Source organism: Kogia breviceps, chromosome 2, assembly GCF_026419965.1.
Source record: "Kogia breviceps isolate mKogBre1 chromosome 2, mKogBre1 haplotype 1, whole genome shotgun sequence".
Classification (NCBI taxonomy): domain Eukaryota; kingdom Metazoa; phylum Chordata; class Mammalia; order Artiodactyla; family Physeteridae; genus Kogia; species Kogia breviceps.
In genome coordinates, this window is record NC_081311.1 from 53688082 (window position 1) to 53715142 (window position 27061).

Genomic DNA, 27061 nt, shown 5'->3' on the forward strand with positions numbered 1-27061 from the left:
AGGAAAAGTGCCTTTGTGAGATCAGTCACAGGAGGATCCAAGAGAACACTCACAAAATACGCAGAGACCCTCTCACCAATTTCAAGAAAGCCCTCTTCTGCCTTCTTCTACCAGGCAGAAGTGTCAAATCCCAGCTACACCTCTGGAAAGTAGCTTACCCTGCTTATAAAATGGACATACTGATATATACCTTCTGGGACTGTTGTCAGGTGGAGTAAATGCATAAGTAAAATGAATGGCTCAGTGTGCCTACAGGTAACCATCATTTGTGTATCGTTTGTGTTCTTTCTGTAAAAAGAAGGTAATTTTCAGAACAGACTATCATTTTCTGCAATCTCCTCATAATTTTAGAGTTACTTATCTGAGTTTGTCCCATTTAATTTGAAGACTTAATAAATTAACATTTTACTATCCAATGGGGAAGATTTCAGATATATAATGTATATATTTTATTAAGACAAACCTAGTGCTGCCTATAAGAAATTGTACAAGTTGCCCATGTTCTTTTTGGAGTTGGCATCACCTGTTCCCTTTTTTTTTTTTTTCTTTCTTTTTTTTGGCCTCTCCCTTTGCAGAGCACAGGCTCTGGACACGCGGGCTCAGCGGCCATGGCTCATGGGCCCAGCCTCTCCGCGGCATGTGGGATCCTCCCGGACCAGGGCACGAACCCACGTCCCTCGCATCGGCAGGCGGACTCTCAACCACTGCGCCACCAGGGAAGCCCTCACCTGTTCTCTTGACTCTCCATGCTGGAAGCACAGGGAAGTCCCGGCTGCAAGCTGCTTCCTTCTATTTCATAGGGAGTGGAAGAGACAGCCTCTCGGCCTCTACCCTGGACCATATGAGCAAAATCACTCTGATCACCCAAGACAGTCTGAATTATTATAACCTTGCACTCCCTCTACACCCATCAAGGATTTCTTGACTAGAGGTCCCTTCCTCACCAAGGAGAAAGAAAGAAAGAGAGTTAGGGAATTGTCTTTAAATATCAATAAACATTTCATTTTTCACCTAAACTTTAAATTTTATCATATATTACTTGTATTCATTATATCACTGACTAATACTTGCTAAAAATAAATTAAAAGCTTGTATGATCCTGAGGGGAAAAAAATATTCCAGCAAAGCCCCTTCTAAAATTTTTCACTTGCTATTATTACTATTTCTAACTGAAAATAAACCAGTATATTTCAGTTATATTTCTGGATAAATAATAACACACGCCCTGAATATTTTCATGTTTACATAGCACTTTCTCAAATTACCAGGAAATCTAGCTATCATTTGTAACATTTCCTCCCTGGGGCAGCAAAATTTGCTCTAAATTACACATATAAAACATACAAACAAATTTCAGGGTAGCCTAATTTTAACTCTACATTTCTGTATTATCAGAATGTAAATATCTGAAACATTTCACAGAAATCCAGCTAACGGAAATTTTCAGTGACAGTGGCAATCAGTGTACACTTTAAAATCTCAGCATAGGGCTGCCCTGGTGGCGCAGTGGTTGAGAGTCCGCCTGCCGATGCAGGGGACACGGGTTCGTGCCCCGGTCCGGGAAGATCCCACATGCCGCGGAGCGGCTGGGCCCGTGAGCCATGGCTGCTGAGCCTGCGCGTCCGGAGCCTGTGCTCCGCGACGCGAGAGGCCACAACAGTGAGAGGCCCGCGTACCGCATAAAAAAAAAAAAAAAAAGAAAAATCTCAGCATAATCAGGAGACGCCTTACTGGTATGCTGCCTAAACTTGAGGACATAATATCTGATACAGAGTTCTGCAGAGTTGTAATTCACAATATATTTGTTTAAGATTCTCAGACTCTCCCAAATCCATTTGGCTTGATTTCTGGAGTATCTTAGAGCAGTAAATTTGCATGCACATTAAATTAAATTGTTTTGCCAAGTTACCTAGGCATTAATAGGAAGAAAAAAGTGTGTTAAAAGAAAAAAGTTTGATGTCATACATGTTTAAAATAAGTAGACACAAAGATTTTTTTTTCCTTATTTCTCTATTTGTTTTAGAGAACCAGGTATCAAATTCCACAGGTGGCATCAGCGGCAATGCTGTTGGGTGCATATGACAAACGTTTGACCATCAGAGGCCTACAGACTGACTGTTAAGACTGTTTACTCAACAAGATGCCCAAACGTACACAGATTCTGATTGCTTTCACAGCTCCATGGAGTCATCAAGGGTCAGGCCTTCATACCCAGGCCTACAGTTGCATGGTCCCAACATGGATGCAGCAGCTCCAGGCATTACGATCCCATTGAAAGTTTGCAAATATAGGTCAGAACACACAAGTTCTCCGATGGCTTTCCCTCCTTTAATTTGGATAAGAAATCCTTTTCGGCTGCCTCCAGCACATTCCCCTTAACCTCTCTTTGGCCAGAACAACGCCCACTCCTAAAGCAATCAACGGCAAAGAGCAATGGCATCGCCATGGACGGCTTACCCAACCACAGTTCATCCCTCTGGGTGCCACTTTTCACCAATGACCAGTATATCAATTAGCACAGATTATGAAACAATTTTACTATTTCACCTTAACTAACAGAATGTTAGGTGAAAAACAGTACTTGCATGGAATAAAGTTCATTGTTAGCAGTGTTGGCAGTGATGCATTAATACTGAAGGGATTCTAATACGTACCAGGGATTATACAGCATGCTTTCTCAGTGGTTATCCCATTCAATTCTTGTAACACCTTTGAGAGGCAGATACTATTACTCCAAATTTAGAAAACCAGATAATAAAATTCATAATTAAACTCATGTAAAATTAAGAACGTATTTATCAATCTCTTTTAAAATACCATTTCAACTTTTCTTCTTATTAAAATCCCAGGATATCCGAGCTGCATGAAAAAATACGGAAATTTAAAGTTAGATAAAATGAAATTTAAGTGAAAAATGTAAGAAAATTAAAGTTGACCATAATCCCATAACTCAGCAAGAGCTGTTTTTTACAATTTTGCATATTACCAATGCTTACTTTCAAAGAGATTCATGTATAACCAGTTATATACAGTTTTTAAGCCTGCTTTTCACACTTCACACATTATATAGTAAATGTTTTCCCATGCTATGATTTTAAAGATAAATGTAATGCCTATATTGTTAAAAATCTGTGTTAGCAAACCTTTTCAAGTATGTATTTGTGTGACGAACTCCCTCACACAAAATGTATGAACACATTTTTTTCCTTCATTCCTTCCTTCCTTCCCCCCCTCCCTCCCTCCTTCCCTCCTTTCAGAGAGAGGTCTGGAAGAAATACTGGACAAAGGTAAGGATACCTATGGAAATATCTCACATCAAATGATACTACCACCCATTTCACTCTGCCTTTAATAATGCTGGTATTATAATGAAAATTACTGCCAAGTTGTTACAGAGAAGAAAAGCTTAGGTTTTCTGTAAAAATTTTGCCCAGATGATAGATTCAGCCAACCCTAGAGATGGAGAAGGGATCTAAGTCTGAGAATTGTCACAGGAGCCTTGCCTTGGGCTGAAGTGTTCGCAGTGCTTGACTTGTCAGGGAGGTGTTATGTGGGAAATCCACCCTTTCCCTTTCCTCTCGCTGCTGTCCTCTTTATGGGCCATTTCCTGAGCTTCCCGGACATGGGCAACCGCACCAAACAAAGGACCTTGGCTGGCTTTGGTTTCCAGCCACTGGTGCCGGTAGAGACCATGTGATTCCCATCCCCGGCCTTGCAACACTTGGCCTTCCCTCATTTCTACCCTTTTTCTTCTCAAAGGATACAGGTTGTAGGTTCTGCTGAGGTGCTTCCACTTCCCTAGTTACAGAGCCACTTCCCTAAAGGAATTAGCAGCTCATCCCTTCCTTTCTTTTAATCTAGCTGCCCATACAATGCTGGTAACATATTAGAATCACCTGGGGAGGGCTTCCCTGGTGGTGCAGTGGTTGAGAGTCCGCCTGCCGATGCAGGAGACACAGGTTCGTGCCCCGGTTCGGGAAGATCCCACATGCCGCGGAGCAGCTGGTCCCGTGAGCCATGGCCACAGAGCCTGTGCGTCCGGAGCCTGTGCTCCCCAACGGGAGAGGCCACAACAGTGAGAGGCCCGCGTACCACACACACACACACAAAAAAAATCACCTGGGGAACTTTATAAAAATTACTAAAGTCTGCCACTCCCCTGCCCCCGTTTAAAAAAGGATTCTGATTGGCCTAGGGTGGGATCCGAGCATGGGTACATATATATATAGTTTATTGCTCCCCCATGGGATTCAAAATGCAAATGCAAGCAGGGTTGAGAACTACAGAAAACGTCCTCACTGCATTGCAACTATGAGAAATTCCTCCCAGTTCACATTGCTGGGTATCCCCTCCCTGCTGATACAGGTACCCATATCCACTTCCCTGCACCACTGCCCTTCTTATTTGCTCTTTCAGTAGGCATCTACTCTCCTCCATTACACTCTCTATCCAATTACCATCTCAAAATAGCCACTTGCACATCTAACAAGGATAGACAACACAGGATGCTTCAAACAACTTTCATCCCCATACCCCACCCCCAAATCCTTCTCCTCTCTCAATCCTCCCCATTTCAGTTAGTGATGCCACCACGCCCCCTCTTACTCAGGACAGAACCGGAGAAGGGAGTCTTGATTCATTCACCCCGTATTTTCTTCACAGAAGTCGTCCTTCCAATCTGTAGGGCACATCCAATCTGACAGTGCATCACACCCACCACACCTGTCTCCACTCTAGTCTAAGCCGCTTGGATCTCTTGGCTGGAACACTGCAATGGCCTTCTCACCTGTCTCCTGTCTGCAACTGCAGTGCCTAGAATGCAGCTCCACACAGGATCCAGAGGGACAAAAACATAACACATATTAAAGCTTTCCCTTACCTACATCCCCCTCTGGTTTTCCATCACAATAATAATCAAGTCCAAGTTCCTTAAGGGCCTTAATTTGTCTACCTCTCGCACTTCACTTCCTACCACTCTTAGACATACTCATTATGCCCAGGTACACCAGCCATTTTTCTGCCCCTCAAGCCCTTTCAACTTTATTTTTTCTCTTTCTGATACACTTATGTCCCAGGTATTACCATAGCTGGCTTCTTCTCACACTTGGGACTCAGTTCAACTACCATGACCTCAGCGAAGGCCTCCCTGAATGCCTATGTAAATTCAAACTTTCTATCCTATAATCCTGTTCAGCATTTCTCGCTGGAAGAAACTATCAGCGAGAAATTATGTATGTGTTCCTCTATGAATCCCCCATTAGAATGCTGCAGGGGGTCAATGCTTGAATCAGTCTTCATCCTTACGGCAGCCCAGGAGCCGGCTACCTCAAACAGCATCTGGCAAACAGTAGACGCTTAATAAGTCACTGCAAAATGAAGGCTCTCGATAAGCGCTGTGAGTAAGAGGAATCAGGCATGCTTGCTCATGTCACTAACTTATCTGAACAGATACATTTCCCCCTTAAGCCACAAAAAACATTTAAAAATCACACAGTGTTTCAATATAAACAAAGATAACAAAGCCCTCAAGTCTCATCCTCTGGAAATTAAATCTACTATACTCAGATTTTTTGTTAGGAAAATGAGAATAAATAGGAAAAAGTCAATGAGATAAATTTTAGCTTTCTCCAGAAACATAAGTCATCTTATATCATCTCAGCAAATGAAATCTTGCTTTATAGTGTGCAGAATCTATGAAGATATACTTTGGAAGAAATGCTTTAGAAAAGTGTTCTTTACTCAGCACTAAGAATCAGTTCTTGAGAACAATCAACATGAAGAGAAGTGGCATGAGACAGGATAGTGAGAAAATGAGAGAGAGGGTTCTTCACTCCTCAGAAGCACATTTTCTCTCTGCTTGTGTTTAGCGTGTCAGAAATTGAGACATCAGGGATTGACACAGAGCTCAGTTTCAAACAGAGCATCCCACATTTCTGGGGCAATCATACTGAAAGGGCATGCTCGTTGAGTCTGCCTTTCTCAAAGGCTGAGAAATTCATGTCCAGATGCCTGGAAACTGATATTTTTTCAGTCAACACCGCTGTAGGATTTAAATTTTCACAGCATCAGTCTCTTCCTCTCTACAGTGCTTTCCAGCACTGAATTTTACTTTGCAAACTATCAGTTCCTAAGTACTGTATAAAATATCCCAAAAGGAAAACATCACCCTGTGACATAAATAATGTTTGGCCTCTCATAATGACTTCAATTTGCCCCAATTCTCATATATCCAAACATCCCTTGGCTATCAATGTGTAAGTTATCAATCTGTTCAGCATCTTGGTTTGTCAGATCCACTTCACAGCAGCATTCTGTGCTAAGATGTAACCACTATCTCAGCTTCTGAAGATGAGGAAATTGACAGACTCCATCAAGCTCAGGTATCCAATAAGGGGCAAAATTTAGATTCAACCTAATCTTCCAGACTTAACATCCACCACTGTTCTACAGTACACACATTCCCACACGTACACACAGACTGTAAATCACACCATGAAGAGTGTAACTACGATCAAAAGAAAAATAACAACTCTTAAATGCATTCCAATTCTAATTGCTGATATTCAACCTAATTAGATGGTAATAGCATCAGAGAGTGGAAAACAAAACAAAAAGTTAACATCCACATTAAATGGAATCCAAAAAACAGTCCGTCAGATTAAATTGGTAGACTTTCCCTTTGGGCAGCTGAGGTTAAGACTGCTGAGGATATTTGAAATGATCATCTCAATATGCTTGTCTGTAAATTTGGAGGTGTCATTAGAATTTATCAATCTGTGATATAACATTGAGTTTTTTTTAATGTCAAAAAAAATGACAACATGACAGATGCTAAGGTAACTTGCCTTGATCTTAAAACTATAAAGCTCAAAGGACTGATCTGTCAATAATCAGCAAAGCCTTAACAGATTCTGATTGTTTAATCCAGGTCAAATTAATCAATTTCTTGTTTGAGTGTTAGTGATATGCCAGAGAAGGGGCACCTCAGCCCGACCAATCCATGCAGAAAACTGGAGCAGGGAGTCTCCCTGCTCCTCATGGAGAAGCCTCAGCCCAAGGGAAGAAGATGCCAAAGAAGCAGGGGGCTACAGGATGCTGGCCTGGCCCTGCTCTATCTCAGCCTGCTCTACTTTTATAATGCGACACTTGAAAATCTAGGGTCTTTCAGTGATTTGATGCTCACCCACCTCTCTGCCACCCCTGGAGCTCACTGGGTTTCCATGGCACTTATTAATGGGAACAGCAGTAGGCAGCGGCTGTCACAAGGCCCAGGTGCAGAGCAGAAGATGCCATTCTTGCCTGGAAGCTGAGCCTCATCTCCAGCTCAACATCCACACCATGAAGCAGAAGAGTGGAAAGGAAACACTACTGAGCAGAATGCTGAGGACATCCTGGACAGGACAGGGATGGAAGCTGCGGGGACTGTCCCCAAGCACTGTCTGAACTCACAGAGAAAGTTACAGTGGAAGCCCTCTGGAGTTTTAGGAATTATTATTATTATTATTATTATTATTAATTATTTTACGGTACGCAGGCCTCTCACTGTTGTGGCCTCTCCCGTTGCGGAGCACAGGCTCCGGACGCGCAGGCTCAGCGGCCATGGCTCACCGGCCCAGCTGCTCCGCAGCATGCGGGATCTTCCCAGACCGGGGCACGAACCCGTGTCCCCTGCATCGGCAGGCGGACTCTCAACCACTGCGCCACCAGGGAAGCCCAGGAATTATTATTTTTGATCTATGCGTATGTGTGTGTTCAGGCTTGTGTTCTTTATCAGAATCTTACTAGCTATATTAAGTACAGGTGAACATTTAGTACAGGCTGACATAGAGGTTAACATTTAGCCAAATAACCCAAGGTACTGCAGCCCCTAAGGTCATTTAGTCAAGAAGAGTTGCACCTTATTCCTTATCTGCTGACTCCTCGTGACCAGGACCATGACCGTGACCCACCTTCTATCCACAACACTATTTCTGGGTTTTAAGGGGAGGAAAATTTGCTACTAAATTACACTGGTTAGTTTAGTACTTTTGATCCTCAGCTCTTCCATGCAGCACCCCCAGTGGGATGAAGCCCCAGATGACGCACAGAGGCATCTGGCCATACAGTGCATGCAGACACGAAAGGCCCGGGAGCCTCCCCAATGAAATCCACCTTCCATTTTAATATCTAAAATGTATACTCTCATTTGAATTAGAGAAATGAAAGACAGAATACCAACAAGATACGGTTTTAAAACTATCCTCTTGGCAAAGGCTTTTTTGTTGGTTTGCTTCTTTTGTTGTCAATGATATGTTAACACCTGCAACAGTGGAAGCAGGGGTTATGGAAGGAGTGGGCATTCTGACACCACAATGGGGGAAAGTGAATTGTTCAGTCTTTCTGGAAGAGAGTTTAGGAATTCAGATTAAAAATGTACGGTTTGGGGGCACATATATTGGCCAAAAGTTTTCATTCCACACTGTGGATGTTCAGGGTAGAATTTTATATAATTATGACCAAACTGAAACAAACTAAATTCTCAACAGGTGATAAAGCTCATTATATTTTAGTACGGCCATATACTTCAGCACAGAACCACATTATAGAGTTTTAGATATTTTGACAGAGAAATATTTTAACATAAAGTGCAAAAAGATAGCTAAAAGAGTCTTAGAGTACAATTTCATTTTCGAAAAAAATACATTTTCACAGAGGAAAACGTTAGTCTAATAGTTAACAAAAAGATAATAATTCTCTGGGGCTTCCCTTGTGGAGCAGTGGTTGAGAGTCCGCCTGCCGATGCAGGGGACACAGGTTCGTGCCCCGGTCCGGGAGGATCCCACATGCCGCGGAGCGGCTGGGCCCGTGAGCCATGGCCGCTGAGCCTGCGCGTCCGGAGCCTGTGCTCCGCAACGGGAAAGGCCACAACAGTGAGAGGCCCGCGTACCACAAAAAAAAAAAAAAAACAAGATAATAATTCTCTTATTCTGGATGGTAGAACCAGTTGACTTTTCCTCCTACTGCTTATATTTTCTAATTTTCTATACTGAACATGCCTTATTTAATAATGAGGAAGGTGCTCTAAGAAAAAGGTAAAATATCAACATTAGCCACCTCAGGTTTGAATTAATGTCCCTCTGACTCTGTCACAGGTCAGAGCTGTGCTCTAACGCACAGCTAGGTTACATCTAACAGATGGAACCACATTCTGATATCATAATTCTCATGCCAACCAACATGCCAGGAAATAATGCCTTACATTTAGACACATTTATAATACTGCTTTAGAAATACCACTCCTTAGTCCTCTGTTCTTCTTGTAACCCTCTGGAAAATTCGGCAACTAGGAACTCTGTTTAATTCAGTGAGAAAGATATTGTGATTATATCTAGAACTGGATGAATTTATTTATACTTCCAAACGAAATATTTTGTGTGTGCCAGTAACTCCTGCAGGCCTCCTCATACCTCTATTTTTGGCAACCATTTACTTTTCTATGTATGTCTCTCTATATATTTTGCAGTAACAGACCTACAGCTGGCTACCAAGCTCTACATCTGCCAGGGGAAGGATAAGGAATTCTTTTTTAAAATTGTAAACAAGCAAAGTTCCCTGGACTTTAGGATGTAATCAAGTCACACCTATGCAGCACACTGAAACATGGGGGTTACTAAATCCTGAACTGCAAAATATCCCACCAAAAATATCCCACCCCCGAAATACCCCTGTGTGTATATGTATGTATACCTACATATGTGAGAGAGGGGAAGAGAGAGAAAGGGGGCTGGTGGTGGGGCGGGGAAAAAGCCAGCAGAATTAGTAACCCAAAAATTCCACTAATATTTTCATCTCAAATTTATAACTTGGCCTCAGGGATTCTTTGCCAAAAGGACACTCAGGGAATGCCTTGTCCAACAGCCTCATTTACAGAAAATCCTGAGATTTTAGAGCTTGAGGAGTCTACCCTGAGGTGTCAAACAACTGAGTGACAGCAGTTAGACCTATGTTCCTAAACCAGGCCCAGTGGCCTTCCCACTGTGCCTTAATTACTTTTCTCCCATTGAAAACCACTCTCCTAATTATCTTATTTCCAATTTTCCTTGGAAGCAAATAAAAAAAAAAGTAAGAATTAACAAGCTTATACAGAGGAACATAAACTTCCTTAGGGTAAGACTCTCTAGCCTCTCCCTAGGCTCCATGGAAATCACCTCCTGTTCATCAGATTCTTTTGTTCACAGTTTATAACATGGTGGAGCATCAAAGAGGAAGTGGTAGACTAGGCATATGGAGATTTTTTAAAAAGCCTGGATAAGGCTTCCCTGGTGGCACACTGGTTAACAATCCGCCTGCCAATGCAGGGGACACGGGTTTGAGCCCTTGGCTGGGAAGATCCCACATGCCCGCGCACCGGAAGGAAGAGTAGCCCCTGCTCTCTGCAACTAGAGAAAGCCTGCATGCAGCAACGACGACTCAGCACAGCCAAAAAAATAAATATGTTTATCTTTTTTAAAAAAATCCTGGATAATCTATAAACTTCAGAATCCTTGCTCAGATGCCTGAAGTGGACTGTACTGCTAATGCCACAGTGCTACCTATACCAAACTTTAGATGGTAGATGGTCAAGAAGGGGAGCCATATAGTCCATGCATCAAACAGCTTTCTTTCTCTCTCCCATGGGACAGGACAACAACCCTTTTTCATATAAAGCAAAAATATTCTAGAACATTCAAACAGCCTGATTTTCCTGGCATGATATTTTGGCAAGGTCCAGAGGTTCAGCTGATTGCATGTAACTGATAATTAAGGTTAAAATGGACTTCCCAGCACAGCAGTGAAGAATAATTGATGGAACAGCTAGGGTACACTTTCCAAAATGCAGTATGTGTAATTTATTTTTACGCAATTCATTTCATACCTCATAGCTGATATCTGGAAGAAAGAAAGCAGTTCTAGTAGGGGGAACAGATGATTTCATTTGGCAAAGTAATAACGTCTGGGGAAATGTGAGGAAGTTCCATGGCAAACTTCAGCAAAGTGTTTGAGTTTAGAAGTACCACTGGCCAAAGACCACCCTTCTCTACGTTTTGCTCACAAAGAGACTCTCTTGGCAGTATAAAGAGCTCCCTGGCCAGCAATTTAACTCAATTTTGACAATGGGATGTAGTACACAAAGACTTTCTATACCTGGCAATTAAAGGCTTCAAACCCTAACACTTAGATATGCAGCTATTTTATGGCAACAAGGATGAGAACACACATATTCACTATGGACAGCATTTAACAACTGTACTGATACATTACAGAGTATGACAAGAAAGCTGAGAGTTACAAATCAGATATATGCTTGCTATGTCTCCATTTTTATACATGTGGATGAGAGAAAATGCAACACTGATAAGAGTTAATTTTGAAAAAACATCTATATAATTTTTTTAAAGCATCTATAAAGCTTTGTTCTGATAAAATCATTTTAATGTTTGCTTTTTAATATCCATTTTCAATATCTGTGCTCAAACAAAACATTTTAAATTGTTGCATCCTAGCATCCAAGTCCTTGCCACTGGTAACATCATTTTTTAAAATTAATTAAAGGTTTCAAATTGTCAACAAATTTTGCAAGTTCCTCCCTTCCCCCACTTCAAATAAACAAACCACTATTGCTCCAAGCCAACCCAACTAGCTGAAAGGCATAAACCTCTCCTTGCTATTCTAGAAGATCACTGTTCGGATGCCAGTCCCTGCAGAGTTCAGATGCACAAAGCCTATCAGAAGGTACCAGGCAGGAGGAACTGTGCTTAGCAAGCAGAATATGCTACTGGACCTTTTTTCTTTAGGGTTAACATTTTTGTGTTATCTAATCATTTAGAAGTAATAGAGCTCTTTAGACTTTTGTAACACTCAGCCATTTGCAGTGAACTGTAGGAAACAGCATTTCATTATTTATCATAAATTACTCAGAGCTGCTCATGATGAAAGATGAGCATCAATGTGGTGCCACAGAAGGTCACTTAGAAGCTTAAAAACCAAATGATAAAGGAGAAACACCGATTTAATATTGACTTTGTTACAGCTTTGCTGCCTTCCTTTCAAAAATCTCTTCTGATCAAATACACAAAGGCCTAAACAAATAACTAAAAAAAAAAAAAAAAAATTACCCTTATCTAAGTCAAAAAAAAAAATAGATAAACTGAGAATATTCCAAGCAAATAACAATAGTATATGCCAACTGCCTTATTATAAATGTTGACATCAGTGAAAATTATCTGATCAGTAACAAATACAGGAGAGACACCACTGGCTCTTAATACTAATTTAACATTTGCACTTACACAGTGTTATAGCCCCTCTATCTGGTAACAAGGAGCAACCAAGTAAGCCCGCAAGAGTGATGAATCTGATTTTAATCTGAAGTTTCTTCTTTATGGTGAACAAGCTGGGGCGACACAACTAATTTTAGCTGTCGATATGTAAATGAACGGCTGTAGTTCCTGCATCTACAAGAGAAGCTCTCTGGCAGGCCAGCCAGACATCCATCCTCAGGGTTCCTGAGACATCAGTGTCTTCCCCTCTCATTCTTCATCATGTGATGAGTACACACAGGGGGTCAACAGTGCCTTTGCCTTTTGAATGTCACGCAGTGTCAGCACTCAATCCCAAAAGGTGCTGAGTGGCTTCTGGAAAGACGACCTCAGATGAAACAAGAGGGATGGCATGGCAATCAATTCATAGAGTAGTTTCTTGCCTCCGGAAAATCTGAAGTCACAGGTTAATTAAGGTGAAGCAGTAAAAATCAAGCATATCTTCTTGTTATTCTCCTTGTGTCTCCACTTGCAAATTTTTAGATATTTGAAAGCTACTATTTTGGGTTAAATTTAGTGCTGTGTTGATGTGACTATGGAAAAAACTAAACATTTTAAAACACACCAATTCTACTGATTCTTGCAGCACTTTGAAGAGGCACTGGAATGAAGTCAATACTTAAACAGATTCAGCACGAGTCAAGACCACATCTAAATGACGTGGGACAAATTAGCCTTGGAGAATCTTTACAATTTGTTGCTGTTCCTCCCTCTAAGTCATCCTGGAGACCTTGCATCTTGTGAAAATAACACAGATTACTGTGCACATTCCTTGAACCAACCCTGACTGTGATTTCGCATAGCAGCCTAGCGAAGTCCTCCCAAATCCTCCCTCCTGAATCAGGCCCTGCCCTAAGGAAAAGGTGAAGCTGTTTCGTTAATTCCAAGAGGCCCTCTTTGCCCACCAGGCCAGACACACAGATGTGAGCCAGCTGTTATGTCCCTTTAAAGCAGTAACCTGTTTGTTAATGACCTTTTACTCCCCTGGCCTCACCTGCCCATTTCTCTGCCTAAACAAATTCTCCCTTGAAACTACCTATGCCTACTCTGATCACTACTTTCTGAAAGGGCTTAATATACTTTTCAGTTGGAATCACACACTACACTTAATTATTCGCTGGAATATAAGTTGTGGGCTTCTCGACAAAACCATAGATGCAGATAATGAATTGGCTTTCTCTTGTACCATGGCACTCTAATGCTTGCAGAACTGTATGTATAAAGTCACTCTTGGAAATAAGTATGGTTTACATGTGTAAGATGTATGAAAAGCATGGTAACTTATGCTGTATCAGAAACACTCCTGATACGGGTGAAAGAAAATTTTATGTAATATAAACACAAGGTGTACATTCAGAAAGGATAAAATTGAAAAGGAGTGTGGGCATCTCCATGGCGTCTCACTAAGCCAGGATCCTGAGAACAAAGGAAGCTGCTGAAGCTGCAAAGACCCTCTTTGCCTTTACTAGCCTGTGAGGCATGAACAACAAACACTGAGAATTACAATCCAGTGTCTATAAATGGAACAATCCACACATTCAGGCTACCACCCTGGGAACATGAAGTGTAGGTCAAAGGAATGTTTTGAAAGATTTCTTTTATACAGTTAAGTTTGTACTGATGTATATAAAAAGTGCACAAATCATACGCATGCAGCTTGGTGAATTCTGGGAAATAGAACACACCTATGTGATAAGTACCCAGATCATTAGTATATTACCAATATCCTAAAGCCCCATATCTTCGGTCTCCTACCAATCACTACCTGCCTCCTTCCCAAAGACAATCACTATCTTGACCTCTAACGTTTAACATTACATATACAGAATCATTTTTTTGTTCTCTTTTTGCTCACCAATGTATTGGGGAGCTATTTTAAAAGACTTTGAGCACAACTCATGATCAAATTAAAGACTATGTGTCCTACAAATCACCTCTTTCCAACCACCTAACTTTTTTATGTGAATAAACACCTTATGATTCTTTGAGAGGCTTACAGCATCTAGTAAATCTTTGAATTGGTCATCCCACCTGTTCGTATGTGACCTAAGCCCTTCCTTATAATACCCAGCACTACAAATTAGCCTTTGCATTTTCCTGTCATTTGATCCTTAAAAAAAGACCAGGTAATTGGTTAGTATACCCACAACTGGTTGATTTCTACAGGCTATATCCATCCTTAGCAATACTACTAAAGACTGCCCAACTTCTGCAGACTGGAAGAGCCATTAAGTAACACAGTAAAGCTACCATCTTTTTTATCCTTGTAAGATCAAAGCTAATAATCCAAGGCCCAGGGTAAGACACTGCCTTCAATAAGGCATTACTTCCCATGAGCAAATGAAATGCATTTATATTTCTCCACATTTGCATTTCACAGCAGGAACCCAACTCGGCCAACACTTTAATGCTGACACCACCAATGAAGACACAAACTCCTAGACTAGAAAAAAAAATCTTCACAGAACCAAGATCAATAGTTGAACTGATTCATGGATCTTATTCTTTACTTTTTCAAAAGTTTAATAACTTCTAATTAGAGAGATAATTCATGACCATTAAATAAAACTTTGAAACTACAGCAAAGTGCAATAAATTAAATGGCATTCCTATTCCACAACCCAGAAATCATCACCATTAACAATTTTGCATACTTTCCTTGACTATAGTTACTATTTATTAAATCTATTAGTCAACATAGCTTTATATAATCAGCATCTTATATAATTTTCTACCTAAGAAGTTTTAGATAATTATATAGTAAACATTTTCCAATATATTTAAAATTATTAAAAACACGAATTAATGGCTTTGTAAATTTATCACATGGGTAAAGAAAAATTTATTTTATTTATTATTTCTTTTATTTGAACCTAAAGCATACAAATGCACATTCACTTGCCAAATATTTGGCTGTGGTATTCAAGACTTTTCACTGAATAAATTTCTGTTACCTTTCTTGTGAAAAACCACACCACAAATGTATACTGTGATTTCTTTCAGTTTCAATTTATTTACTGAGGAATGAGAACTTAAAGCCACATGTGAGACAATCCAAGTGCAGATTTCTTATGGATATATAAATATATTTTCCCTTAAAATTGCCCACAACTTCTTCAACAAGCATTTTTTCAGTGACTTCTCTTTATGGAGTATATCCAAAGTAATCAACTTAGTTCTAATAAAAATCACAATTAATTCATTGGTTTGAATATTATTTAAATACATTACTTAATTACAGTAACAAGAACAACCAGGGCTTCCCTGGTGGCGCAATGGTTAAGAATCCGCCTGCCAATGCAGGGGACACGGGTTCGAGCCCTGTTCCGGGAAGATCTCACATGCCACGGAGCAACTAAGCCCGTGAGCCACAATTACTGAGCCTGCGCATCTGGAACCTGTGCTCCGCAACAGGAGAGGCCATGACAGTGAGAGGCCCGCGCACCGCGATGAAGAGTGGACCCCGCTCGCCACAACTGGAGAAAGCTCTCGCACAGAACAAAGACCCAACACAGCCAAAAATAAATAAATAAATTTAAAAAAAAAAAAAAAAAAAAAAGAACAACCAGCATAAATAGGTTTGGGAGCTAATACAACTAACATTTGGTAAACACACCTCTCATTTGTTGAAGGCAGACGCCCTACCAACTGTGACCGTTTGGCATGAAGAGGGCATTTGTCAGTTTTTTTTTAACACAGAAATGAGTCTCATACTGAAGACTCAGTTAAATAGAATTCAGTCAAGACAGTGTTTAATATAAACATTGCTGCACCCCATTTTCATTTTTCTATTCCTAGAGTCTCTAAATTTTGCCATCATGCTGACAAAAACTTTTGTTTAACAATAAGTTTGGGTAAGCAATCTCATTCCCTCTCTTCTTTATGAGTACAGCCGTCACTCTTAGTCTATAGAATTCATTCACAGTCTTATGGGATTTTGACAATACTGGTTTCCTGACGTTACAGTATTCCTACCCTTCAGCATAGCTATTCAAAGACTATATAACCTGATCTTAGTATTTGATCTATTTCTGTTTTCTTTTCATGAGTTAGCAAAAGTAAACATTACAATCATCTTTCATTTTAACCTTCAGGAAATCTGTTCTGAGGGACCCTTTGCTACACAACAAAATCAAACTAGTAAGTAGATTGGGCCCAGTTGGTGGTATACTTGGCAGACTATCAGGGTCTCACCAAAGTTGCTCTTCTAAGTACCATGGGCTAGTCAATGGTGGGTAACTTGCAGGATGGTTCCAAAAGGGAATTCAGACGCTCTGCAGGAAACACTGCACACATGCAACACCCAACATTTACTTGGTAGGGTTGGTATTTTAAGGTCAGGAGAACCTCTAGGCTATTACTCCAAATGTTCCCTGACACGTTTCCACAGGCCACTCTCAGCATACGATGCAGTAACTACTACTGCAATCCAAAGCAAGTTTAGAATGAGCAGAGAAGACAATTTTGGCTAGATTTCAGGAAGTAGAGAAATGGAGTCTGTAACTGTTTTCTGTCACTGTTCTATTGAATCACCTATAAGCAGCCACAGGAGGAAATAGAGTTAAGAAGATCAAGGAATAGAAGTTTAGAAGAACACATTCTTTATCTTTTGTTGAACCATCTCCCTAAATTTCTCCTTGTACTGGAAACCAGGGAAATTTCTCTGGTTATTAAAGGCTCTCTTTACTATAGCAAAGAACAGGTATGAGCAGATGTGCCATTTATTCAGTTTATAATGGCAAACATCACTGGCTATGAGCTAGGGGCTTGAAACAGGTAATATACATAGATATATCAACACTGTGTCAATGCCTTAGGATTTAAAGTGGGAAGAGATTACCTATAAAATCATCTTCCCATCTTCCCGATTCTTCAAACTATGCCACTTACACGTGTCCTAGGCAAATTATATAACCAATCTAAGCCCAGCTCGATTACCTGCATAATTTAGATAATCAGACTAGGCTACAGGCCTAAATGCCTGTCTTTTAATCCTTGTTTCAATAAATAAATAAGACAAAGTATGTAAAGTGTGGACCCTCCTAGCACATAGTAGTAAAACTCGACAAATGGCAGGTCTAGTTATTACCTAAATTCTCAAGCCCCTTCCAAGACTGAGATTCTGTGAAGAATTATTCCCCATGTCTAAAAGTAAAATTCAGGGCACAGAAATCAATTAGAGTCTGAACCCAAAATGATGATAAGGGTGTGATTTTCTCTTAGTGAAATTCTAACTCCCTGGCAATTCACTGGAAGATCAGGCCAAAGGTCATATGGAGTCACGGGAAGGGTATCTTATGGAGCAGGCTAATATGTTCAAGAATTCTTATCAAATGCTTAGCATAAAAATTCTCTTCTCATAACCCTGGCTGTAATGTATTACTGCTAAAGTAGTTGCATAGATTCAGAAGATTTTTTTCTTGCTCTTACAGTGTATATTGCATCCATGATACATACTATCACTTCTAGGAAAAGTCCTCAAAGACAAAATCTTATCATTGGAAGCCGCTGAACTTCTATTATTAAACTAAATTCTGAATTCAGTTTACAGGCTTGTTTCTGACTAGCCTCTTTTTATGCCTGGGAATGGCAATCTATGATTTATGTATAATCACCAACATGTCTTGAAAAATAAAGGCTCATAACAAAAAGAAGTAATACTTTAAAATATAATTCAGGATGAAGTTTCTGAAAAACACAGACTTGAAGCAAGATGTTTTCAAAATGTTAATATTCAAGTTCCCTGAAGGACAAAAGCATACATCTAAAAGAGCTCTTTGATGGGCACAGTCAAGCCATTAATCCTCCAGAACCTAAACCACAGTAACTCTTCAATTAAGAGAGGGAAGGGAATGCAATGTAGACATGACCCATTTTTACTAAAGTTCTCTCCAAACTCCAAAGATTCAGTGACAATAAGACAGTGTGGGAATGGAACTAAAAGGAACCATAAGGGCATCCTTTCTTTCATCAAAAATCTTCAGATTTTTGCGGATTTCAAATTTCCAGATAATTATAATTCAACAATCTCACTCATTTTCTCCCAAATTTCAGTTCCTCTCTTTGAGAAGCATATGTGCAAAACAGACTACAAAACCATCTACCAAGCAAAGGATGAGAAATGGTGGGCTCCAGTTTGTGATTAAACTTCCAAGGTGATTTGAGGGAGATTTCCACACCATATTCTGTTGCGTGTGTCAGGGTATCAGAGAGGAATACAGGAGAGATCCAAGGGCATGCAAGAATAATCATCCCTCATTGTGATGGAAGATCCCTCAAGCTAGATATAGCAAACTAGCTCCAATATTTCAACTGAATTCAATGGCCTGATGTGGTTTGGGATGAAAATACCTAGTCTATCCATTTCCCATTTCTCTTGACATAAAAACAGCTTATAAGCTGTTTTAGTGTTTGCAGCTTATAAGCTCTTTTAGAAGTGGTATACGAAGAAGGTTATTATCATCACCCCTCATTATCCCAGAGGAGGAAGTTAAAGTTCAGAGAGAATAAACTGGTTCTTTGAGGTTGCACAGTTATCATGGTATTCAAGGCTACAGGTTTTTTGGTTTTTTTTCTTTCTATACCAAATGTTGTCATCTGCCCACTAAAGTTCCTGAAATATATGGTCATGACTGACTTACATTTTCAATACTATTACCTACAAAGGAGGCACTTTCCTAATCCTGAGCCAGCTTGCTGTCACCACTCCTCCAGTGTGATGGACACTGTCAGGGCCACTGCACTGTGAGAAGGTCACAGCCAGCAGGCAAACCTGAAGGAAGCCTGCACACCTCTGTAAACTACTTTTGGGTTGTATGCTTACCAACACTCAGTGGGGGTAACAAACCTGTTTATATCAGTTGTTCTTATTGCGATTATGTAATTTAGTTAAATTTTATGTAAGCCAATGATATATGATTGTAGAAATGAAAGATAACTGTAATTTCTATTAAAACATAGCTGAATGCTGTGAAGAAACTCCAAACGGTGAGTTATAGAAAGAAAGAAAGAGGGAGGGAGGGAGGGAGGGAGGGAGGGAGAGAGAGAAAGGAAGGAAGGAAGGAAGGAAGGAAGGAAGGAAGGAAGGAAGGAAGGAAGGAAGGAAGGAAGGAAAGAAGGAAGGAAGGAAGGAAGGAAGGAAGGAAGGAAGGAAGAAAATTACTTTGAATTATATGGGCAAGAAAACTGTAAAAGAAAAAAAACTATAAAAGATTTCCAGGGCACGGGGAATATTATAGTATCTATGAAAAATCTGGGTTAAAATTCCTTCACCAGTGTCTTTGAAGAAGAAACAAGAAATTAGAGGTGTGGCTTATGGAAAAGAAAAAGAAAAGGACGCTAAGTTCAAACTAAGAGACACATTCAAAAAAACGCCTATGTCCAAGATATGGGAAGAATGAATGTAGTATACATTTGAAGTTTTATTTTAATTTTCTGTTTTTTAAACCATTACTTTTATAGACTTTTTAAATTAACTAACTACAAGCATAGTAATACCCCAAATCAGGGTTTAATAAAAATTCATTAAAATAAATTTAAAAATCAAAACATGACATTACAAAAACATAACTATATGAATGTATATAATAGCGCATATTCAATGATACAATTGTTTTATGGAATCAGATAAGTACTGCCAAAATTAGTATGATTTGTAAATCAATATATGTGGGATAATAAATGGCCATTAGTCTTCCACCAAGTGTTTGGAATCTTCAAAAAAAATGTTTTTTAATTAAAAAATAAAACACCAAGACAATTTAATAACTCAATTGCATAAATGGGTAGTTTTTTTTCTGAACATTCTACATCAACTTAGTCTAACATGTCTTAGCAAAAAGGTTGACTTTTAAAACAACTTGAAATGACAAGGCAATGTTAACAATATCTACGAAAATTTCTTTTAATGACTACTGCTTATAATATAAGCTAAGAGATAAGGGTTAAAATAAAATAATCAAAAGTTTGTAAGGGGTCTTCAGAGAGAGCCATGTAGATCAAATTCTATAAAAGACTGGGTAAGGTAGAAGTACCTGAAGTCCTCAGAGAAAAAGTGGTGAAAATGGAAAACCAAACAAACCATGTGTCCTACTACTTTCATTAATAATCACATGAATGGATTTAGGTACATTTTCATCCTGATATTACAAAGCTTTAAACTGAGTCTATTCCTCCATCCTGCCTTCCATATGTACATGGTTCTGGAGGAAACATTTTTTTGGGTGTAGACAAGTAAAATTTTTAGGATCCAAAAATGTTTCAGTGGTATTTGCCAAGGCAGCACCAGCTCTGTGCCTCACCCAACACAAAAGTCTGAAGATAAAAACAGATTCAAAGGGAGAAAAATGAATTTCAGTTCTATTCACAAGCAATTCAAATGCATTTTACAGACTTAGATTTATGGCTCTTTCCTTGCTCTTACATATTCCAGGGCCAACTTTCACGTTCCATTTTTGACACCTGAGATAGAATATTGAGATATGTTTGGCACTGGATAGGAGAGGTTATGAAGAAAGAGTTTCTACCTAAGAAGGGAGCTGAAAATCATCCTTCTCACTGTGCTGTGTAGAGGGGAAAGAGCCAGGAGAGTATGCCAGGGGGCAGAGAGATCTTGTTCCTCCAAACACTAGACCTCCCAGGACAGCACTGCTTTCAAACTCTGCACCGACACTCTTGCTTATGGCTCAACCTAGATTAGAAAAGTTGGTTTCTTTAGGAACAGAGAGAAGCTGCCACACGCCAGCTTTTTTAAAGCTTTTTTTGTTTGTTTGTTTTTCTTTCTGACAAATATGTGGATCAACACTGTGTTAAAAAAAAAAAAAAAAAAAAAAGGCTGTCCGGGAAATTGCACAGATACAAAGGTGGCTGGATTCACCAATCAAGCATGAAAAAGGAGCTCTCAATTAGCACTGCCAACCCCTTCTAGCTCAGTCACGAGGAGCGGAGGAGGAAGGCTTAAACCACAGCCTTAAGGCACTGAGACCAAATTAACAACGTTCTAAAAAGAGCCTTGCCGATTCTATGCCCACACCCCTCCCCCCCTTTTTTTCCTGTTAGGATCATGAAGCAAACGGTAAGTGTCTGAAGAGTAAAATGTACAGTATAATTGACTAAAGCAGAAAAGCCTCGTAATCCTGTATTTAAGGCCAAAGGAAATCAAAACAAACTCAGGCTGCAGCATGTGCTCATAAAAAAAGCTCTCAACTGGATTTCATAAGAAATATTGACCTCGAACTCTGAATCCTCTCACTTTGGCTACCACACATGATTGGGGTCAGTTCTTTCTATGTTGGAATTCCTCTGAAGGACTCGATTCATGTATCAATAGATAGAAGACAACACAGGAGTAACTTTTTTTAAACAAATTATACCTGAGGCTGCTTATAAAGCAGCTCAGAGTAATTTTACTGAAAGACTGAAGATGTTTAAAAAGAATAGATAAGGGCTTCCCTTGGGGGCACAGTGGTTAAGAATCCGCCTTCCAGTTCAGGGGACAAGGGTTCGAGCTCTGGTCCCGGAAGATCCCACATGCCGCGGAGCAACTAAGCCCGTGTGCCACAACTACTGAGCCTGCGCTCTAGAGCCCGCGAGCTACAACTACTGAGCCCGCGTGCCACAACTACTGAGCCCACGTGCCACAACTACGGAAGACCATGTGCCTAGAACCCGTGCTCCACAACAAGAGAAGCCACCTCAATGAGAAGCCCGCACACCACAATGAAGAGTAGCCCCCGCTCGCCTCAACTAGAGAAAGCCTGAGCCCAGCAACAAAGACCCAACGTAGCCAAAAATAAATAAATAAATAAATTTATAAAAAGAAAGAGGATAGATAAGAAAATTGTCAATGTTATCAATGGAACTCTTCAAAATTATAAGTTTGACTGGGTAAAGTTTGATTTAAGTAGATTTGGTTATACTAAAATTATCACCCTACCATGTTTAAACATCAATGATACACTTTATTTCTTTACTAAATACATTATTCAAGATTTGTGATCTTACTCGTTGGAATTAGCTATATCCCTTCCAAATATGACCCAAAGAATAACCCACTGAAAGTGGCCTTGTCTTTAGTACTTGAATTTAGCCAAGGACTCTGGTCTTCTATCTGTTAAACAGTGCTTTCTGCTGAGTAAAATAACAATCCACATGTGCACTGACAACATTTTACATGTGCATATGCCTTTCAAGTCTGAAAATACAATTCAATGTGCTGTAAAAGGTTGCTTACACACTGGTCAAAATCACTGTTCCTCTACTGTCTGCAGTAAACCTCCCTTTGGACTAAAAAATGTGTAAACTAACCCTACACTTACAGCTGTAAAATGCTTCAAAGACATTTGGGGGGAAATAATCTCTTAAAGGCAGTATGTTCAAGATATTTGTTTTTAAAGTATCTGAAGGAAAGGCAAGTCCTGGGCAACTATTTGGGAACCCAAGAGACTCCAGTAACACAAAAGCAAGTTTTGGTCTGGCTCATGTTCTGAAGGTTGCAGGATGAGAAGAGTCAACTTCCAAACCCCTCTTCTCCTCCCCCTGCCTTTGCAAATTCAATCTTTCTTTGCCTTTAAACCTACAGAAAATTAGAAAGTCTCCTAACTGGGCCTTCCCACAGCAAATATAGCTTTTGCTTGCAAAAAACCTATTACCCATTAGCAAGGGTGTTTATTCTACAGTGAACCAGCCTCTTCAACTCCAAACAGCTGTGCTACCTTTACAGACAGGATCCTTCTGACTGACCTAAGATGAACACAAAGACATTCATTCTATACGCCTTGTGTTCAATTTAAAAGCATAGACCCTGGCAATTAAAGAATTGGTGAGTTAGTCTCAAGGGGAAAAAAAAAAAAAGCATCATTCTTAGTTGTTCTCAGGTGCTACAACACAATCCATGCCTTTCACTTAAAAAAAAAGAAAAGAAAAAAAATCTACTTAAGTCTGGAAGTAGGAGCTAGGAAAAAAAGTGGGGGAATTTCTCTCCTGGGAACTTTGGTGACATAATCGAAACAAGTGAAAAATATAAATGCAAGATATTCAGCCCATTTTTCAGCAGTGCTGATGATCCCTCAAATGAAATCTTTATTTCCTTTTGTTAATCATCCTACAATCTTGGACTCAAAAAAATACTTAAACTATCCTTTTTCTTTAAATAACCATACAACCTACCTATTTAAACTCATCTTTTATGGAAACTACATAGTCTTCCTTTCATTACAATTTCCCTTGTTGATATAGGCAAACCAGGTCAGTTTCTGCTGGATTTGCATACTTGCAAATCCCTTAATTCAACTCCTTGTTGAAGGTTTTAAAAAGAGCAAGAGCTGAACCTCAGATACACATAAAACAAATACTGCTTCTATGTCTAAATGAACATTGATACCATTTACAGATTCTCCCCCCACCACCACCACCCTTTTCCTTGGGGCTGAGAGCTGTGTCAATAATCATTATTTATTAAACAGGCTGCCATTCCCTTCCACAGAATGTAGGAACGGAGCATGGAGGGGTAGAAAATAATTACCTTGGGTTTTTCTTTAAAGACCTCTGGAATGGAAAGGAAATCAATTCAGAAAGAAAATGAAATATCCCCCCATATGCAAGCCCCCCAACACCCACACAAGGCTGAGAAGTACATCCACGCTCCATTATTCATATCAACTGTAACAAAAGAAAAGATTAAAAACCTGGGGTCTTCAAGATAAACGCATCTATTTTCAATCCATTGAATATGTTCGCACATACACTTGCACATCCTTTACTCATCCACAAAACTCAAGCAGCTAGATTTGTTGAGAGAAACCTCTACACACCTCCTGAGAAAATGTGCTCTCAAAAATGACTGCTTCAGCCAAAGGAGAGAGAAGCAGCAAGTTACCAGTTTGACTTCCATTCTGGTTTGTGGCAGATTCCCTCCCTTCCCCTCTCCTATCTGCCTCTCAATTTATCTTTTAGCCTATTTTTTTTCCAAAGCAGAGTAAAAGCATAAGGAATATCTCTCCTTGGACTTTAGCCACAAATACAACAAATCCAAAACCAAAAAAGTTTCAAGGATTAAATAACACCCCAGCTAAGACCACAGGTCAGAGAAATGAAAAATTCCCAGATGACTGAAAGCTTGGTATTCCTACTCAAGAGTTAATGATGAGCAGTCTTCCTTCCCCTCCAGATGTTATGGCTCAAAACAGAAATACAGTATAAAGAAGGCATAACCAGGCAGTTTTTGGAGGAAAGCCTTGCACAGAACTTGAACTGGCAGGCTGGGGGTTTGTCCGAAATAACCTTCACAGGTTGCACAAACTGCTCTCAGATCCTGATTGATAGTCAGATTAAGAACCTTCCTAAAATTTCCTTATAATAAGAACAAGGTGGGGTGGTGGCAGGGTGCTGGGAGGTCAATTAGTCATCTAAAACATTTATAAAGGTACAGAGAAAATACACACCTTCTAGACAGATAGAAAGCTATCATGCTTGGGGAAACTGGCCAGTAAGTGGCAGCAACTGAGCCAAGGGTGAAGAAGCTACATTCAAAGAGTGACCTGTTTCAAATGAGTTGATTTTCTCACCCTTGAGTGCACAGAACTCTGTCCCATTTTGCCTAAATGTTTCAGGCATATAGGGAGGGGAGACGAGGTTCACACTCCACCTTTGGGGAACGAACAAAGCAAATGCTTGGCAGAGCTGAAAAAACTCCTCCGTCAGGACCCTAGAGGCAGCAGCTCTGCAGGGCTCCCTTCATAATTCCCCCTAGTTAACTCAGTCTCGGCGGCCACAGAATCCGTTTCTACACCTTGGAATGGCCATGGGCAGGGTAGGAGGTGATCAGTTTAGTCCTCCGCCTTGGATCGCCTCCTTTCCCTACCTCCCACAATGGCTTCTAATTAACCCTTCCTGGTCCCTGCCCGGGTCAGGGCTGCTGGAAGTGTCTACAGTTTCACTGTACCAACGTCTCCATCAAATCATCACACACACACCCCAGCCCACCCCCACATGGATACAACTTCCCTCCGTGGTTTAACGTCGGTCGATTTACATGTGCTTTTCTTTCTCTCCTTCCCACGGGCGGGGAAAGGGCTCAGTGCTTTTGGGAAGGCCCTCCCTCCCCACTCCCTCCCACTCCCACTCCCACTCCCCCTCCCCCTCCCCTCCCTCCCTCCTTCCTTCCTCCTTCCTCCCTCCCTCCCCAGCTCTCATCAGGAGCCGGATCCCAGAGCTCGCCAGCAGGTCTGCACTCGCTTTAACCCCTTGAAGGGAGTTAGTTCTCATTTGGGACCCGCTGAAGTAGGGCCCGTGGAGCTTGGCTGACAATCTCCCTCTGCTTCACACCACCCCTACCCCCACGCACACACACACAGAGAGAAAGGCCGGCACCTTTTCCCTCCCTTGTGGCCAGTTTTAATTCTCTCACTCCATGTTCCAAACCTGGAATGGGGGGGGGGGGTGAAGGATGCTAGAAGACAGCAGGCGTTGGCGAGGGGAAAGGACAGCAGGAGGGCAGAATGGACACTCAGCAGTAAATCAGAGTTCAAACACAGTGTTTACTTACGAAATTTGGGGCTGGTGCTAGTTTCTGGCGTGGTGGTGGTAGAGGAGGAAGACGAGGAGGAGGAAGAGGAGGAGGCAGCATCCTGAAAGGGAGACAGGGTCCAGGAGGGAGTAGAATCATGAAGGTAGGAGGAGGTAGCGTATGCCGCAGTGGGCCAGGAGGGCATGGCCGGGGTACTGGGGGCTCCTGGCACAGGGGGTCGGGAGCCCGGAGTGCTGCTACCGAAGAAAGGGGCTGTCGTGGACAAAACCGTCGAGGGGGCCGCAGTGTTCCGTGCCGTGGTGGAGCGCGGGCTGGCCCGGATGGGCACCCGCTGCCCGGGGAAGCGAGTGGGCGCCCGCGTGATGGTGGTCAGCCGGGTGCTAATCCGGTTGGGCGTCCTGGAAGAGGCAGCGCCGCCGGCGGAGGTGGCTGGAGACGTGGTGGAAGTGGTCGTGGTGGTGGTCTCCATGGCCTTGGGAAAGGAGCTGGGCTTGGAGAGGAAGAAGGGGTCCTGGCCCATCCCCTTGGAATCCACCAGGTCGGTGGGCACGTATTCCTTGACGGAGCCCACCACGATCCATTTGAGCAGCATGAGGCTGAGCCCCAGGCCGATGAAGCCGATGAACAGAGGCACCACGCACAGCCACGTCTGCTGCCGGTTCCACACGATGCAGTCGCTACAGCGTAACTCCCGGGGGGGCTCGGCCGCCCCTTCGCCGCCGCCGTCCGGGCCCCCGCCCGCCGCCGCCGCCGCAGCCACAGCCGCCGCGGTGCCCTCCTCGGCCGAGGCGGCGGCTGCCGAAGCGGCTCCAGGTGGCGAGGCAGCGGCCGCCCCTTCACTCATCCTAGGAGCCGGTCTTCACCTTCGCCCCCCCGAGGGCCGCGCCAGAGGCATGGGGCCGCGCGGGCCGGGCGCAGGCGCGGGCTCCGGCGGCGGCGGCGGCGGCGGGCTCGGGCGCAGGCAGCGGCCGCGGCGGCCGCATGCAAATCGGCTCCCTGCCCCCACGCCCCTCCCCCCGAGAGGCGGGCGGCGGGCGGGGAGGAGAGGAGCGGGGGAGGGGACGCGGGCCGGGGAGGGGAGCCGGGAAGGTGGCGGCGATGAGCTCGGAAGAGGGGCTAGACTGGCCCCCTGCGCCGCCGACCGGTCAGGGAGCTGCGGGGCGCGTCTGCAGCACGGCAGGCGGCCTCCTGCGCGCCG

General features: G+C 41.8%; 1 protein-coding gene across 11 annotated transcripts in view; it reads right to left on the reverse strand.

Moving 5' to 3' along the window:
- The window catches only part of NRG3 (neuregulin 3), a 1064095-nt gene extending 1037308 nt beyond the window's left edge, over nt 1–26787 (reverse strand). For all 11 annotated transcript variants that reach the window (XM_067025241.1, XM_067025240.1, XM_067025235.1 and 8 more), the window contains exon 1: nt 25882–26787. In XM_067025241.1, the coding sequence (XP_066881342.1) occupies nt 25882–26707 (826 nt within the window). In that variant the 5' untranslated portion in view covers nt 26708–26787. The remainder of the gene's footprint in view (nt 1–25881) is intronic.
- Nucleotides 26788–27061: the final 274 nt, after the last annotated feature.